At 33.7% G+C, this 18,455-nt stretch overlaps 2 protein-coding genes across 2 annotated transcripts; both read right to left on the bottom strand.

Moving 5' to 3' along the window:
* Positions 1-939: 939 nt before the first annotated feature.
* Positions 940-14,339, bottom strand: LOC108906373 (formin-binding protein 4). The gene is made up of 9 exons (XM_018709608.1): positions 14,159-14,339; positions 13,754-14,093; positions 13,614-13,689; positions 12,559-13,338; positions 9,337-9,470; positions 3,532-3,767; positions 1,395-1,504; positions 1,159-1,338; positions 940-1,091 (listed from the first exon to the last, which is right to left on the bottom strand). The coding sequence occupies exons 1-9, from the start codon at positions 14,235-14,237 to the stop codon at positions 999-1,001; spliced, it is 2,028 nt and encodes a 675-aa protein (XP_018565124.1). The 5' UTR covers positions 14,238-14,339; the 3' UTR covers positions 940-998.
* Positions 14,340-15,856: 1,517 nt separating this feature from the next.
* On the bottom strand, positions 15,857-17,953 carry LOC108906336 (T-complex protein 1 subunit eta). The gene is made up of 3 exons (XM_018709566.1): positions 17,803-17,953; positions 16,796-17,706; positions 15,857-16,689 (listed from the first exon to the last, which is right to left on the bottom strand). The coding sequence occupies exons 1-3, from the start codon at positions 17,806-17,808 to the stop codon at positions 15,984-15,986; spliced, it is 1,623 nt and encodes a 540-aa protein (XP_018565082.1). The 5' UTR covers positions 17,809-17,953; the 3' UTR covers positions 15,857-15,983.
* Between the last annotated feature and the right edge of the window lie 502 nt (positions 17,954-18,455).

The raw sequence follows: 18,455 nt of genomic DNA, 5'->3' as shown, positions 1-18,455 counted from the left end.
TACATGATATTTAGGAACACCCTGTATACAGGACGTTTTTTAAGTCTATGTGTCTACAGGCCATTTGCAAATAAGTGCGAAATATTTTAGGGGGTGGTTGCCGAAGTTTTTTGTGAAAAAAAGTTCATATAAACGTAGGTCCAAATATGCTTCGTTTCCGAGATAGTGTTTAAATTTTAATTTTTTATTTATTTTTATTATTTCAGTTTTGATATTGACCCGAAATTTAAAAAACGCTTTGGAGAGATAAATGTTCATTTTTTGGGGTTATCCGAATATTTCCACTTGCACCAGTGGCGTTCGTGCGAGAATAACAACCTTTTTAAATAAAAAAAAATTGGTACGCCACTATTTCCCGTTTTGATATTGTTTTAGAAATCCGCCATCAATTCTGAATGAAATTGGTCTCTTGAATTTTCTTCGTAGGATGCCCCGTTTTTGAGGAAAAAAATAAACCATATTTTATTACAAGTTTTGTGTATTTTAATTTCTATTGATACATTATCTAGTAGGTTGCTGTCAATACTTCTAAATAAAATACAACCATCAAATTTCGAGTCAATATAACTCTAAAACTATTTGAAATAATTAATAAAAATAAATAAAAATTAAAATTCAAACACTGTAGCTCGAAACGAAACATATTTCGACCCACGTTTATATGAATTTTTTTCACAAAATATTTTCAGCAGCCACCCTAAAATATTTCGCACTTATTTACAAACACCCTGTATATGAAAACTTCAATAAATCAAGGGTTTAAAAAGATTAAATTTAATCATTGAGAACCCCAGAATTTTTACGCCAGTAACTTTTAGAAATGAATAATTTTTGAGTTACTTTTTAAATTTAATTAGTGTCGTATTCGAAGTCCCGAGTGAATTTCATTCTACTGCCAAATAAGTATTCCAAGAAAATATAAATTTTACGATAAAAAAATTAATTTTAAAATAATTTATTAAAAAGACAAAATATATAATACTATTTACATCAATTACTTAATCATTATAATGTTGCTGTACATTTTTCCATTTTTCTACCAGTTGGGAAACTCCTTTCTTCTTCATGGCCAGACCGGGAGCCAGTTTCACCTGTTGACGCAGAATAACTCGTATTTTAAATTAATTACACTATGGGAAATATGAACAAAAGACTAACCTTTGTCTTCTTCTTCTTCTTGGGTGGTTCTACTGAAGGATCCGATAGTGCTTTGCTGTCCTCTGCGGGGGGTGGGGGAGGTGGAGGGGAAGACGAATTTGGATTCTCCATAGAGGCGATATCGGAGTAAAAGGAATCCAAAGCGGAAAACAGAGGATCGGCTGTCTTTGCCTCTTTTTCCTGCATCACAAAAAGAAATAAATTAAACTGATCCCTAAGTTGATAAATTTACAAACCTTTGGTTTATTATAAGCAATGATTTCCGGTAAATCAACTCCGGGTGGTAACGGCTCACCGTCGTTTAAGAATTTGGCGGGAGCTACTGGTTCGGGAGGCAAAGGAACGTCTGAAATTAAAAAGTTAGTATGCTAAAGATTACAACACCTGATTGCAAACAGGAAAAAAAACAAATAAACTCATTGAAATATTTAGTATAGCAAAGTGTTTTTGGCACAAGACACGTAACAGGTGGAGCAGGACCAAAGGCCGTGTTTAACATACACACTTTGAAAATCTCTTTTTATACAAAGTTACCTACAATATTTTATCTAAAATCACTCAGTAACCACAAAAACTATTGAATTTCTAAAGTAAGAGCCTATAAACATAAAATAATAGCTCTTAATATTTAATATACAATATACTGCGGGGACCGCCTAGCCGGGTGTCTTGGCCCATGGATTTCGATCGGCCGAGGTAAGCATCGCGGACGCAGGCTGGAACTTGGATGGGTTACACCTAGCAATTATCCGATTTCTTAAATTTTCCACATTTTCCATTGGATTAGTATAAACTAATGACTTTAGATGGCCCTATAGACCAGGGCGGATCTGTTTTGAGGTGGATGTGAGAGGGGGCACGCAAATTTTTTCTGAATTACCTTCAGTACAACTCGCATAATAAAAGTGTAGATCCCTAGATCTGGGCGAGGTTCGGAACATTTTCAAAATTACAAATACATATGTTTAAAATTTTTTAAAAAATACCCATTTTATTTGTGTTTTATACTTATATCTTGGAACCTATGCATTTAGAATTGAATTTTGCACAATATACTGTAAAAAAAAATAGCAATAATTGATGAAAAAAAGGCAACATAATCAAGTTTTTTGGATAATTTTTTTAAAACATTTTAATTGCTCCGAGGGCATTCTAATTTTGCTAAAAAAAAACTTTAGAATGTAATAAAACAGCACACCAAATGTCATTAAAATCGGTTAGATAGTTTTCGCAAAATAATTTGTTTTTAAATTTTGAAAAATATTTTCGAATTTTCAAAATGTTGCACAGCTTCAAATAAAGCATCTAGATACTTGAAAATATTTGGTGAGGTGAAGGTCGATTTTTATAGCCGACCTTCAAATGACCTTGACAAAGTGGAGGTCAAGGACGAACCGAAGGTATTGATTGAGCACATTGATGGAAATCCCATCGACATCTTATTCCGAGGCTACTTTAAGGGTGACGAATCATTTAAACTTGTTTTGACCTTGACTCAAGGTCAAAGTTATGATCACGTCCAGATGTAAAATTTTCTGCTGAATCTATTTCCAAGTTAAAAATAGGGAGTCCCATTTAAAATTCCGAAGTTGTCCTTCAAACGATCTTCAAGGTGAGGTCAAGGTCAAATCCTAGGTAAGCAGCTGGTTTCCCCCAGTGAACTGAACAACTTTTTAGATTGGGGGTTTCTCTGACGAAACATCTATGTGTATCAATTAAAATGGGACACCCAGTATAAATTTGGTCTCTTCGCCATAGTGCAATTCCGTTTTTTTTTTGTCTCTATTAGCGTACTTTTTAGTTTCGTTTTAAGTAATGAAAGTTTAGTTCACGCTTAGTATGTCTTCTGTGATTACAGTTTTTTTTAATGTTGGTTAAGTTCGTTTTCAAAGTAAAATTTGTACATATTCCTATTTTTTTCTGCATTGTGTTTTTCTTTTTTGCTTTTCAACACTTTCACCACTCTTTAACACTTTTTTTAATGAACTGTTCATTTCTACGGCATCACTCACTGACATATCCTCGTTTCGTGCTCAAATGCTTTGACAAGTATTGATTATGTACATATTATACCGGTTATTAACAGATTAGCCACTAAAACTCGCACATTATTCCGTTTTTAAGAAACACACTGAACTAAGACGTGAAAATAATAACATGTTTTTCCCACGTTCATGGATATGACACTAAAGGAAACGCCTAAGCTGAAAACTGAGACAAAGATAATTAAAAAACCATGCAGTTTTGCTCATCACTCTTTTTTTTCACCATAAACAAATCAAGCTTGTAACAATAAAACAATACATAAAAAAAATTGGTTTGATTTATTTACGAGACTTACCGTTACTTTGGAATTTTGGTACAACTCCTTACCTGGCACTTTGGTCTTGACGTCCTCCTCGTCCTTCCGGCTTATAATAGGGGGAGGGGGTGGGGTGGGACTCCTGATGATGGGAGGTAGGGGAGGTGACAGGTGTATGGTCGGTTCGGCGGGTGGCGGAGTGGTGGAAATGTCCATGGCCTCGTCACACCTGGAGATGTCAGGCTGAGGATATTCCCACTGGCTCTCCCCCGTCGTCTGGTTTTGGTAGTAATACCTCTTATGCGATCTAAAATCAGGGAAGAGGCCCAAGATAGAGTACGTCGAAAACACCCGTGCGTCGTATGAGAAAAATATTTACTTCTGTTCCACCGAAATTTATTTTATCTTTGAAATCATACAAAAAAAAAATAACATGTACTTAATGGTTTGTAGTGCGTACACCTGACAGATGAATAAATAAAAAATTGCTCGAAAACCAATACGACATTCTTAGGAAAAAAAATAGCCCACTCGATAAATAATATTAACCTTTAAAATTAACGATTATGAAATTTTCATCCCAAAATCTGTAGCTATAGCCGATCTCCATTTTCTTCGTGTTTAGTTCAATCACCGTAAAATTATTTTATGACACCTTCTGCGAGCAACTGAATTCTTTTATTAAAAAAATATTCAGTTATACTCGATAATTATTTATACTCTACCTGTTTAGAAAAGTTTTTTTTAGATAATTGTCAGATATCAAAGATTAAACATAAAATTTAATAAATTAAACATTTCGTTTTCCAGTCGATTCCATGTGGTTCTGCAGGTAGAATCTTCGAAGCACCGCACGAATTTTCCGACTCCAACCGTCCTAAACATAGAGAAATTGTTAGATATCCAATATAGACGAATTACATATTTATTTAAATTCAGTAAACGGTAGAAATCTTTTTACAAACCTTCATCCGATACATTAAAACTGTACTTGGTTTCACACTTTTTTTTAGAAAAAAAGTGATATACTTTATGTTTGAACTTATAACTGCTTAATGAATATATCGCATATAAATGAAGTACCTATACTACATCCTGCCGAACTGAGTACAATATATCATGCCTTCGATTTAGAAATATTAGTTACTTAGGAAATGGGTGTTTTCCAAGTTGGACTTTTTCTTTGATAGAATTCAACGTAGAAATCTAATTTTCAAGCAGGGATAGAAAAATTCACGTTTACTGAATACAGTGAAAATCAGTTATAATGATCTTCAAGGAACCGCTTGTTTACGGTTGTTATAACATAGACATAATAAGCAGTTACATATATTTTAATTAAAACTTTTATAGAAAAATTTAAAAATTTACAATACAAGTCTTTAAGTATGTACATGTATTGCTTTGTATTCAAAAGATCTCGCACGCTTCATTTTCAATTAATTGTTTTCAAATAGAAACTTTATTTTATTCTTCTTCACATTCTTTTTCTTGCTTGCATTAGTTTCTCCTTTTTTTAGTCTCTATATTACATGTGATTTTTCTTCCTTATTAAACACTTTTCTCTTCAAGATCGTGATAGAAAGTGTAATAATTACTAAATATACAGGGTGTTTGTAAATAAATGTGAAATATTTTAGGGGGTGGTTGCCGAAGTTATTTTGTGAAAAAAAAAAGCTCATATAAACGTAGGTCGAAATATGCTTCGTTTCCGAGATACAGTGTTTAAATTTTAATTTTTTATTTATTTATATTAATTATTTCAAAGAGTTAATGATATTGACATAAACCATTTTTCACAAAATAACTTCGGCAGCCACCCCCTAAAATATTTCACACTTATTTACAAACACCTTGTATGTAATATAACTGTATGCATAGATAAGTCGTAATTTGTCCCAAACGTACTAACTGGTGTCAAAAGCGTGGATGCTGGCGGGGAGGGCGTAAGAGCGGTGCATTGGTTTTAAGGCTGTATATCACTATTGGTTGTTATAATCAACGATATTTTTAATATGTTATTTCTCTAAGATTTAATTGGGACTTCCAAATTCCGTCGTTATATCCAAGTCATATAATCAATGTCGTTATAACAAATTTTCACTGTATTTTAAATAAAAAGTATTTGTTACTACTTTGTAAAGCACCGTGTTTAGTTTGTGGATGTCAGCATCAACGACCTCTGGATATGGCCTATAATAGTTTATGGAAACCATATAACATCGCTCCACTCCTGAGGTAATATGACAACAAGGCAGTAAAACAAATAGTCAATGGTAATTTGGCGAAAAGAGAATGCCCGGATTGGTACTAGTCTGTCCAGTAGCAGGGTATGAAAATAGTTTTTAGGATATACTCTAGTAATTTTTATTCGTAATTATTATGGTTGAAAAATATCAATATTCACAACAGAATTTGAGAAAATAAAATTATGATACTGTTTATAAAGGTCAAAGGTATAGTCTGTATACGATTATTACCCGAATTCAAAGACAAAAAACAACACGATTGCTGTCGTGTGATAATAGCTACACGAAAGTCAAACGGAGAACATAATTATTACAAAGAATCACCTTACTGACTTAGTACATAAGTAACTGGCACTTTGAAAAATTTTTATTTTATTATTTTGAATTCTTGTTGTATTAAAAGGAAAAGTACAACTTAAAAAACACCCCGTATAAAGGATGTAACTTTAAGTAGAGGGTCAGTTTTTTTAGGGGCAAAATATGTGTTCCCCAGAATACTACACTGAAACATTTCGAGTTCATTTCATTTATTCATTCATTTCATTTGAGTTCATTTCAATTCATTTTTCAAACACCACTTAAACTCGCCTTTGTACCGCCACTGCCGCATCAGTGTTGCTTGTTACCTTTTTAAAATAACTGTATGAAACTAACAGTGGCAGAGAAAAAATAATTTTGTCGAAACAGTTTGCTCTTGGTTGATTTAGTGAGATTATTTTAAAAAATTTATATATTTTGTTTCAGTGCCAACAAAGCACTAAACATGAAAAAAGATTGTGTTCTTTAAAAAATTATTATTTTAGCATGTTTAGGATACGTTACTGACTGTAAAACTAATTTATATTTTAAAATAATANCATATATGTAAATAGGAAATGTATTCCACAACGGATAAGTTCATAGTTATAACCTAATAAAATGTACATTAAATTGTAATGCTAGAGACAAATAAAGTAGACATAAATACTTGCCTTAAAATTTATTTATGAAATACTTAAAACCTATAAAATAAAACAAAAGTCAAATAACCGCAATTTGATAACAAAATTACTAATAATAATGGCAAATAAGACAAATGTTATTCAAATGAATGTGTAAACACAAACGGCAATGTCAAAATTACCTTGTCTCGGAGCTTATTGCTTTCGCCGCTTGGTGCGCTGGCATCTTAAAAATTATCGAGGATACCTAAAATTAATGATCCAAAACAAATATCGGATTTAAGGCCGAATAGCATTTTACCCTGTCTATCTAAAGTTGCTGAAAAAGTAATGGAGAATCAAATTCACAATTTCTTAGAAATTAATTACATTCTTCCATCGATTCAGTCTGGATTTCGACCAGGATACAGCTGTGCTACAGCACTAATGCATATCACTGACGACATTATTCAAGCTGTGGATGAAAGAAAAAATACTACGATGCTATTACTAGATTTTATTAAAGCCTTTGATACTATTATCTATTCTTGAATCATGTGGGTTTCAAAACGAAGCCAATGCACTCATTCAATCATACTTGCAGGATCGCACACAGGTTGTAAGGTTATGGGACAAATTATCTAAACCTAGGCAAATTTCTTCTGGTGTTCCACAGGGTTCCATTTTAGGGCCTGTTTTATTTAGTGTCCGAGATACAGTGTTTAAATTTTAATTTTTTATTTATTTATATTAATTATTTCAAAGAGTTTTAATGATATTGACATAATCCATTTTTCACAAAATAACTTCGCCAACCAACCCCTAAAATATTTCACACTTATTTAGGCGTAAGAGCGGTGCATTGGTTTTAAGGCCGTATATCACTATTGGTTGTTATAATCAACGATATTTTTAATATGTTATTTCTGTAGGATTTAATCGGGACTTCCAAATTCCGTCGTTATATCCAATATGTCGTATAAAGCAATGTCGTTATAACCAATTTTCACTGTATTTTAAATAAAAAGTATTTGTTACTACTTTTTAAAGCACCATGTTTAGTTTGTGGATGTCAGCATCAACGACCTCTGGACATGACCTATTATAGTTTATGGAAACCACATAACATCGCTGCACTCCTCAGGTAATATGACAATAGGGCGGTAAAACAAATAGTTAATGGTAATTTGGTGAAAATTATGATACTGTTTCTAAGGGTCAAAGGTATAGCCTTTATACGATTATTACCAGAATTCAAAGACAAAAAAACCACACGATTCCTGTCATGTGATAATAGCTACACGAAAGTCAAACAGAGAACATAATTATTACAAAGAATCACCTTACTGACTTAGTACATAAGTAACTGGCTTTTCGAAAAATTTTTATTTTATTATTTTGAATTCTTGTTGTATTAAAAGGAAAAGTACAACTTAAAAAACACCCCGTATAAAGGATGTAACTTTAAGTAGAGGGTCAGTTTTTTTAGGGGCAAAATATGTGTTCCCCAGAATACTACACTGAAACATTTCGAGTTCATTTCATTTATTCATTCATTTCATTTGAGTTCATTTCAATTCATTTTTCAAACACCACTTAAACTCGCCTTTGTACCGCCACTGCCGCATCAGTGTTGCTTGTTACCTTTTTAAAATAACTGTATGAAACTAACAGTGGCAGAGAAAAAATAATTTTGTCGAAACAGTTTGCTCTTGGTTGATTTAGTGAGATTATTTTAAAAAATTTATATATTTTGTTTCAGTGCCAACAAAGCACTAAACATGAAAAAAGATTGTGTTCTTTAAAAAATTATTATTTTAGCATGTTTAGGATACGTTACTGACTGTAAAACTAATTTATATTTTAAAATATATAACGAGCGTTCAAATAAAAACGTGATCAAGTTGGTTCTGAAAATTTGGACGTAGGGCGTAGCGTATAGCAAATGATCTTAAACGTCATCTGTCAAAGCGCTGTATCGCCGCTTTGTTATTGAAACTGACAGCTGCTATACAGCTCGTTGAGAAATGAGGTTAAGTTGGTCGCTATAAGCTACGCCCTACGTCCAATGTATCAGAGCCAACTTCGACCACGTTTTTATTTGAACGCTCGTTATTTGCTATTTTTATAAAAAATTTATATTAAAAAACAAATAAAAATACTATTCTTATATAGGTTTTAAAAATTTTGTAAAATCATTTCAAATTTTTACCAAGTTATTAGTTACTATTTGAAAGCATAGTGTTTAGTTTGTGAATTTCAGTTTGAATGACCTCTGACATTGACTTGTGTCCAGTGGCCAGATATGAAATTTATGGAAAAAATTTAAAAAAAAATCAGTTTTCATGGCAGAATTTGAGAAAATAAACTTATATGTGTTCCTAAAGTTCAAAGATAGCATCCATAACGACCCCCGATCGAAGTTACACCCCCTATAAATCAAATTCAAGTAACAGACCATCAACACTATAAACTTTCTTATTATTCTTGATTTTGTCTAAGCTAAACTAGTTTTTTGCAAAATTGTACTCAGTTTCAAATAGATAAGATAACAACTATCATCTTACCTGGAAATATTGCTGTGGGGGCATCTCCAACGATTCTTGACAAATTTAACTTAAAACGCTTTTACAAAAAAAAAAAAATGGTCAAAGGGAAGGAAAGGAAGGCGAGGGGACAAAAATTTAGTAAACAATTCAGTCCATACCTATCCCATTGCAAAAGCCACCCTTCCGGCGCCGCATCTTTCTCTAATTTGTTCAAGTCCGCGTGGGTGTTATTCAACCATCTCTGCAGATAAGACGGCTTTAGTCCGTTCTCTTTCATAGCAGTGAATAGTGTCTTGAAAGGAAACGACATTATTCAGCATGATTAGTTAAGGTTTCGTAGCAGTTATATCTTGGACACCATTTGTGCTGCGATTTTTAGGTAAAAAAATTTATTGATAAATATGGGCAAAAAATGTTACTATTAAATATTTTTAAGTTTCTGACTTCTTCGCTAGGGGATATATTTGCTTGGTTATAAAAAAATATCCAAATTTACAAATACCTCTGCAAAATTTACTTAAACAAAATTTTTTTTGCCAAGAGCAAAATGGAGGATACGCTGAAATTTTTTAAATGCAACTTGAGTTTGCCTTATCCAAATTCAATAAACTGTGGCTCATTTCAAAAGGCAGTAATTCGATTATTCTTAACAATACTGGTGATTTTTCATATAATGTGACAAACCTAATTTCTCAAAAATATTTACTGCAACACAATACTTTTTTTCAGTTTGTTTGTCCTTTTAAACAAACTTAAGAAAAATCAATATGAAAACGAGGACTCCAAAAATAGTACAAGTCTGTCATATACAGGACGAGTCATTAATAATAATGGTACAGCTTAATGGCATATTGTTATATGTTATGTTATTGTTATAACATCAAAATATAGTGATTGAGCCAAACATGCCTTAATCAATTATTGCTCCTTTTCGTTCTACAGGGTGTTAAAGTTGAAAAAAAAAATTTTTTTAATCTATATTTTAAGTATGTATGGACCGATTGTTTTGAAAGTTTGTAGTTTTACGTTTTTTGAGGAGGCAAATACGAACATGGAAACAGTGTTGGGATCACGTCTAGAGGGCGCTAGTTATACTGTCCTATCAATGTAAAAATCTGTATAACTTTTTGTATTTTACAATTTTGAATTTTTTAACTACAAATTATTGAACTACGTTCAGTTCTAAATTAAAAATGTGTACTAGTTACAAATCGATAAACCGTTTTCAAAAGAAAATATTTTTTCAACTTTTAACACCCTGTAGAATGAAAATGAGCAATAATTGATTAAGGCATGTTTGGCTCAATCGCTATATTTTGACTTTAACAATCTGCCATTAAGCTGTGTACTATTATTAATGACTCACCCTGTATACAGTATTTACGAATACTAAAAATAAAATTCTTTGAGGAAAAGTTTTAAAATGAAAAAAGAAAGTCGGGTGAATTTTGTAATTTTAACATTTACTGTTCATTCAGAAAATTACTTTTTGTGATTATTTTGTCCCCTGTGAATAAAATTATTTTTGCTTAACCAAAAATCTCAATGGAAAAAAACTAGTACGGCTCTTCATTTGTTTAACATTTTGAAACTCAATCTAGTTTCATTTTCCAAACTACCGGTGCCATTTTTTTCCGTTAAATATTTAAAGATTAAGCAAGTAAGAATATATCATATGAAGGCAGGGGAAGGCAGATAAGCAAACAAAATTTAAATGTTGAAACCTATTTAAAAAAATGTCATAATTTTGAAAATGAAAAGATTTTTGAAATGTTAAGTGAAGTGTGCGACATAGTGATCCATATTTTTTTGGTCCATTTTTGAGGGAGATTCCTTCAACACAAGAGTTTATTTGATTAATTTTTACATTTTTTTTTCACTGACGCTCAAAACTCCGTACAAGTAATAAAAGTTGTCCAAATTGTAATATTTTTTTTGAAATACTCGTAATTATGTCCGTTTTCTTATGTCACATTGTGACAATTGCGATATTTTAAGATTTCAACTTGGTTTTAATATAAAAAAAAAATCAAGTGAATTTTTTAGCATTTTAGCATTTTTGAATCATTTAGAGCAAGTTATTTCATTCCTTTTTTATTTGGATATTCTGCGGTCACACAGAAATCAAAATTTTGTGCGAGGTAGTAAAAGTTGTCCAAATTGGGATATATATTTTTTTTAAATACTCGTAATTATGACGGCTTTTTTATGTCACTGCAACAATTGCTATATTTTAAGATCTTAACTTGCGATATCTTAAATACTCTTATAAACTACAGTTAGAAATGTTTCTCATAAACGATACCACAAATTATGAACAATATTTAGCGAATATAAGAAATGTAAAGTATAAATTTTAAAACCAGTTAATTGTAAACCCTTCAACCACAAATTCTAGAAACGATAAACCTGTTGGTTTAGTTTTTGCGGGTTTAGATTTTATTGATTTAAATTTTATGGGTCTGGGTTTTGTGAGTTTAGTTTAATGAATTTAGATTTATTAAGTTAGGTTTTTAGGCTCATGAGTTCAAGAATTTGTGGTTAAAGGGTTTACAATTAAATGGTTTTTAAATTTATACCTTAAATGTTTCATATTCGCTAAATATTGTTCATATTACGTGGTATCAAGCATGGGAAACATTTCTGATTGTAGTTTATAAGAGTATTTAAGATATCGCCAGTTGAGATCTTAAAATATCGCAATTGTCGCAGTGATATAAGAAAGTGGACATAATCATGAGTATTTAAAAAAATATATATCCAAATTTGAACAACTTTTTCTACCTCGCACGGAATTTTGAGTGTTTTTGCACTGTGTGACGGCAGAATATCCAAATAAAAAAGGAACGTAAAAACTTGCTCCAAATGATTAAAGAATGCTAAAAAATTCACCCAATTTTTTTTTAATTTTAAAAGTTCTAATAAAGAATTTTGTCATTTTATTCTTACTAAAAAAATGCATCATACCTACTTATTTATTTCTAAATACCAACACCTGACACTCTTCCACAATTTTTACAATAAATTTAAAACAGAAAAAGAAGTGGACTACTGTTTTTATATTTATTTTTTTTAATTAATCATTAATAATATCAAACGTTGCAAAAAATTTATAAGGCTGTTTATTTTTATTTTTATTTTTTTTTTGAGAAGTCAGACCAACATTATTTAGGAAAACGCCTATTGTGGGCATACAAACTAACTTTTGAGGTGTTTCCAATAAAATAAATCATATTAAATAGCTATTTAAAATCAGTCATAGTTTGTTAAATTCAGATAAGATAAACTCAAATTATAAGATTTAAAAATTCCAACATATCTTCTGTCCCATCACTGCCTTGGCAGATAGAATTATTTTTCTTATTAACACAAATATTTACCTCAGCTTGTATACTCATTATTTGCACAGGAGAAACAAGAGGCCTTCCCTCACTCAAAAACCCCAATTTTTCCATCAACGTGGAATAAACCTCCTCCAAGTCAGCCTGTTTAACATTAGATACTTCCTCTGTTTTGGTCTCCACGTTTCCTGAGTCATCAGTTTTTGGTAAAGATGGATTTAATACGTCTGACTTCACGAACATAACACCACCTTTCCTGAATCCCGCATAAATATTGTCTTTAGTGTTTGGTGTTGTGGCATCTTCGCTCTTAAACCCCAAACCTCTTGCTTCGGTCTCTAATTCATCCAAATTCTCTTCTTTTTTCTTGCCGGTGTTTACCAAAGCGACACCAATGCGCCTTTTTCTCTGAAACGCCTTTGAATCGAAATCATTGTTGGGAGTTTCAACTTTGCTTTCGGGTGGTTGCAAGAAGTCTTTCACATCTATCGGTTTTGTGATTGGAAATAGTGTGCTATGTGCTACTTTCGGTGGTTCGGGAGGAATAGGAAATATAGACTTGACCTCTTCGCTTTCCTGTTCCTCCTCACTGTCGCTGTATCCAGCAACTAAAGAAAAGGAACTTGCGGATTTTTTTTCCCTTTCTGGGGAAGGTTTTCCGTTATTTTTTGGGGCATCTACGACATTCGCCAACTCTGGCGGCAAATCTCCCCCCATTTCTTTTAATTCTTTTGCCCTTTTCTGTATCTTTGTTAATATATCTACATCATCGTCATCTGAGAGATTGCTATCATTCCCTTTTGTTTTTTCACTAACATCCTGTATCACAAATACACAAATAACAATAGCTTACTGTTTTTTTCTTTATTTTAAATAAAAGATTGCTTCAGAAACTGCGAATTCTTTACAAACAAGAAGAACTCTAGCAGAAAATCATCACAAGCAAACTAAAATTGAAGTCAGATTGAAAACTTTAGAATCATGAGTTACACAAGACTTGTAACTTCTGAGTTTTGTATCATCACAAACATTTTTATTTCATTAAAGCAATATTTGACATAAAAAAATGGGTATAAAACTTTATAAAGACTTACATTTTGAATGGGAAGATCAGATTCTTCACTTTCGGATTCCGTATCGCCTCCATAAGACGAGATCAGTTCAATTTTTCTAAAAACAAAATATGAAAAAACAAAATCGGTAATGTCTCCCTTGAATATCTCACTAAACTTACTCGTCTTCAGAATCACTATCTCTTCTAAAAGGTTTCTTCTCTGATTTCCTATTTTCTACTGTTTTTGCCTTGTTACTCTGAACGGGAGGAAATTTCTTCTTCGAATTATCACCAATGGAGTATATTTTAATGGACGTCTGAGACACTTTTGCGCTTGTGCTTGGTAGTACTGGTGCCGCTCTAGGAGGAACATACAACTCCTTTTTCCTAGGAGACATTTTCCCTTTCTTCTGATCTTTTACTGATTTAAAATCTGCAGGGGTAGTCCATGTTACCTCATCAGTCTTGGTATTCCAGTAGTATGAATAACCCGTAAGTTCATCATAACACTCTTGCCAAACTGTACTTAGACAGACACAGATGTAGTAATAATTTTAATATTTGAATTTGAATGAACATATTTACCTGACTGGTTCTGCTTTGATTGCTTGGACTGCTCGAGATCACTAATCTCATTGAAGAAATCGTCAATAGTGTTATTCATTTCACCTTACAGTTCTTAAATATACTTTTAGATCTCAATATACACAAATATTACTCTTAAAATTACTGAATATACAGACATTTCATATAACAAAACGCCTTACTTTTAGGTTATAATGTTGTTGTTGTCTGTGGTTAGTGTGGTTGTTGTTTTATCTTACCGACATAACGGTGATAGATTCTAAAATTTAAAATTCAAGATATTATGCTATTAAACAAGAGATGGCGCACAAAACTAACGGTGAATGCGGTCGCTTTCAAGGTCATCACCATATCTTTACGGAAAAGTTGGGTCCGCGTCCGTGTGGCGCGCTCTAGTGAGCGACAATCCAACCCAACTTTTTCGGTATCAGGCTCGACACCAGTTTTGGCGGAACTCGAGGTTCTTAGGTTATATCATGGATTATCATGGAGACTACTGTATTATATGTTTTTAGAAACTACACACCTGGGTTATATTCACAAGTTATATTATCATTTGTAATGAATGACTTAATCTTAACACTCCTTTTCATTTTTCCATCGACCATCGATGCAAATGACCTTGATGATTACAAATAGAATTAAAGTGCCCACGGTAACGCGGTTCGCAAGTAACTAGGGACTAGGGTCGCTGAATAAGCTGAGGTGATAAGTTCTTATGCAAGTAACCCAGCAAGAAACAACTTTTAGTTGTTTGTAATAACCTTTTTTATTTTTGAAAGGAGGCGGCGCCATCTATACTTTAAATGTTCAATGAATGCACCAGTGATGTGAGTCTGTTACAGTTGGTTACCTGGTAAAGAATTCCTCCGCGGTTTAGTGCAGTTTCTGAATGACAGATGACGGAATGAAAATTTGGAACTATATAAGCAGCTTTTTTGGTCAATCGTTGCAAGAACTGTCTAAGGCAAGAACTTTTTGTAATCCGTAGTTGCAATTTGCAATGCATATGCAAGTACTTGTTCTTATCTATGGTTGCAAGTAGCGTTCCAGCGTTCCACTTTATTGAACTAATAATGATTAATAGGATAGGAATGTGTTTCTATTAGCTTGAAAATAAAAAAAAATCAAGTGCTTTACTAAAGGCGATTCTGTATCCATCTGGGGTGACTAATCATTATTTTGTGCTAATCATGCTGGGAAGGGCGGCTTTTGTGCAGGAGCTTCCGTCAAGAGAGGAATTGAAAAATCTCGAAAACTGGAGGAGTTAGAGAGGAACTAAATGCAGTTTGTGATTGGTCAGAATCATTATAGTCTACCTTTTTAGATTTTTTGAGCCCACAAATATTTTCCATTCATTCCATACCACGTTTTAACCCTTTAAATCTTATTGATTTATACACATGGAGAAAATAATTCTATTTCATTGCAAGTATTAAATGGACTACTAAAATCTCTTGCGTAACAATTTATGTTCAATAAATAATATTTAATGAACTTTCAGGATACTCTTATTTGTTTCAATTGACGGTAACTTAAGGAGTCGTCGTTTACGAATGGACAATTTGAAGGAAGTTTTTGATTTTAAATGTTATCCAGTTAAATTGAGAGAAGCAATCAAAAGAATTCATTTTCTAACAAAATCGATAAGTCTTGCAGAATAATCGTGATTATGTAGACAGTGAATAAAACAGGGAAAAGTTTTTGTTTAAACTTTATTAGAAAAGTGTTAAGAGCAAACACAAAAAATTAGCGTACACAAGTTTTACTACTATTAATTAAATAATGAACATAAAATTAGGATATACTCAAAGCAGAAGCGAAGTTACATTGGTCTACCCATGCCCCTGCCTCCCATCTGTGGAGGAGCTTCGGATTTTTGGTTTTTAATAGTCTCGTCGACAGACAAAATCAAGCAAGTGGCCTCGGTGGCCGCCGTCAGGGCATTAACCTTAATAACAGCGGGCTCCCAAACGCACGCCTCGAAATTATCGCTAATATCTTCCTTGGTGACGTCAACCCCGTACCAGCAGTTGCCCTGAGCGTGTTTCTGTCTGAGTTTGTTCAGTATATTGGTGGCATCGAAACCTGCGTTGTCGCACAACTGCCTCGGGATAACTTCTAAAGCTTTGGCGATAGCGCCGATCAGTAACTGTTCCTTCCCCGCGATGGTGCGAGAATAATCTCTTAATATCTTTGACAACTCCATTTCTATGGCTCCCCCTCCAGCTACAACGGCGTCGTTTTTAATCGTTCTTCTGACGATCATTATAGCGTCGTGCAATGACCGTTCGGTTTCCTCTAAGAACTGTTCGGCGCCGCCTCTGAGGATTAACGTGCACGTCTTCGCATTTGGACAGCCCTTGAAGAGGTTGTATCTTTCTCCGCCGATCTGGCGTTCCTCGAACAGATCACATTTTCCGAGAACGGAGTCGTTAAGGTCGTGAGCTGTCGTCATAACGGCTCCCCCGCATGCCTTAAGGGTACGTTTTAGGTCGTCTTCTTGAACACGTCCGGCGCAGAACATATCCCTAAAGAAATATATTTTTACTTTACTTTAAAGGTATTAATTGGGTTAATACAAATTCAAACAAATTTTTTTTTAATTTTATCAAACGATACAAAATTTTACGATACCTGTCAGCAAAATATTGTGTGGCAACATCTCCAATGGGTAACTTCGACAGAACCACATTTGCCCCAGATTCGTGAATCTTCTGCAACTTTTGGTACAGAATTTTCCATTCAGCATCGACAATTTTCTGGTATTCTTTAACATTGTCTACTCTAACCTCGGCGTTATCTCTCTCAGCCTTAAGTTCCAATTCTATATTCAAAAGAGCTATTTTACAGTTCTTATAAATTTTAGGTTGCATTTCGAAACCGGCATATGAAAAAGTCTTCTTAAAAGCAACTCCGGCTACTAAAATCGACTCTTCTAGTGCACCTCCCTGCACCTTTTTAATACCAATCATATTCAACGGTAACAAATCATCTAAAAGTAAAACTGCATCTACAACCATTTTGGAAAAGAAGTCACGCTGCAAATTTATCAATTTCGAGCTCATGGCCGTGGCAGCACATTTTTCTAGAAGAGATCTAAAGTCTGCAGCATTGGATTTATTGATTTTTATTGCTAGTTCGTTGATTTTTTCGAGACAGATCTGAAGAGATTTACGAACAGCTTTAATAATAATCCTTGGGTGGACGCCTTCCTCGATATAGGGTTTTATTTGCTTCAGAAATTCGCCAGCAAGCAGTACAACACTCGTAGTTCCATCGCCTACCTCTGCATCTTGAGACTTTGCAATATCAACTAAAGTTTTCGCTGCTGGATGAACAATGTCCAACAGCTTCAGAATAGTGGCACCATCATTAGAAATTGTAGCTTTGCCGGTTTTCTCAACAATTAACTTATCCATACCCCTTGGTCCTAAGGTGGTCCGTACCGCATCAACCACAGACTGGCAGGCATTTATATTTGAGACAAGCTGCGGTTTACCCTGAGATGTATCGGTTCCTTCTTTCAAAAGCAGAATTTGTGGTTGCTAGAAAAAGAAAAATTGAAAGAAATGATCATGTGCAAGCCGGTAACCACGATCTTTCGCATTGTAATTAGAATAAAAAAAACTATTTCAACTTACCATCATTTTGATAATTTATGTATTTAGCAGTGGTTTTATATACCTTTCAGAGAAAATGTGTTTCTCTTTTATAATAAAAACGTGATCTCTAGTAAAAATTTCAGATGGATCCACAATGACAACTGACAGCACACGCACGAATCAAATAACCATGAATCATGGATCACAGATAAAGATAGCGATGGGAAGGCAGCCAATCCACCATAGATTACCCAACTGTTGAATCTACTCTGAATAGACTTTTGGTATATGCTCTTTTCTTGGTTCTTGGTCAGATCAGGGGTGTCCGTTCTATACTGTACTTCGAGCATATACTGGAAACTGGAGGCAGCGCCCCATTGGCCTAGAGTACGCCATTATTCCATGGCTTGAAATTGGCCGCCATTATTCTATGGCTAGAAATTGGCCTCAATGATTTGGGATCGAGGGGGATTATCCCTCTTTATCCTGCCTCATCTCGTGTAGGCCTGGACAGCCTTCGTAGGTGGGCCCCATCCGTCGTCTACCCCGACCGCAAATGCGGCCGGTGTAGGCGCTTTGTGGGACCTCCTTTTGTCCTGGCTGGGCCCCGCCGGCTAGGGCCCTTTCTTCTGGCGCTCTTCTTGCTTCGCCGGCTCGTCTGTGTAAACCCCGGGGGTAGTGTCATGTTTATG

This window comes from Anoplophora glabripennis, unplaced genomic scaffold (assembly GCF_000390285.2).
Source record: "Anoplophora glabripennis isolate ALB-LARVAE unplaced genomic scaffold, Agla_2.0 scaffold139, whole genome shotgun sequence".
In the NCBI taxonomy this organism is placed as follows: domain Eukaryota; kingdom Metazoa; phylum Arthropoda; class Insecta; order Coleoptera; family Cerambycidae; genus Anoplophora; species Anoplophora glabripennis.
This window is presented reverse-complemented; position numbering and strand designations above follow the sequence as displayed.

Excerpts from the sequence above, each read along its gene's own strand:
- LOC108906373 (XM_018709608.1), bottom strand. The coding sequence starts at position 14,237 with ATGAATAACACTATTGACGATTTCTTCAATGAGATTAGTGATCTCGAG. Across the intron at positions 13,339-13,613 it reads CTGATCTTCCCATTCAAAAT|GATGTTAGTGAAAAAACAAA; the intron begins GTAAGTCTTTAT and ends TTTGTGATACAG. Across the intron at positions 1,339-1,394 it reads TTGCTTATAATAAACCAAAG|GAAAAAGAGGCAAAGACAGC; the intron begins GTTTGTAAATTT and ends TTTGTGATGCAG.
- LOC108906336 (XM_018709566.1), bottom strand. Across the intron at positions 16,690-16,795 it reads ACACAATATTTTGCTGACAG|GGATATGTTCTGCGCCGGAC; the intron begins GTATCGTAAAAT and ends ATATTTCTTTAG.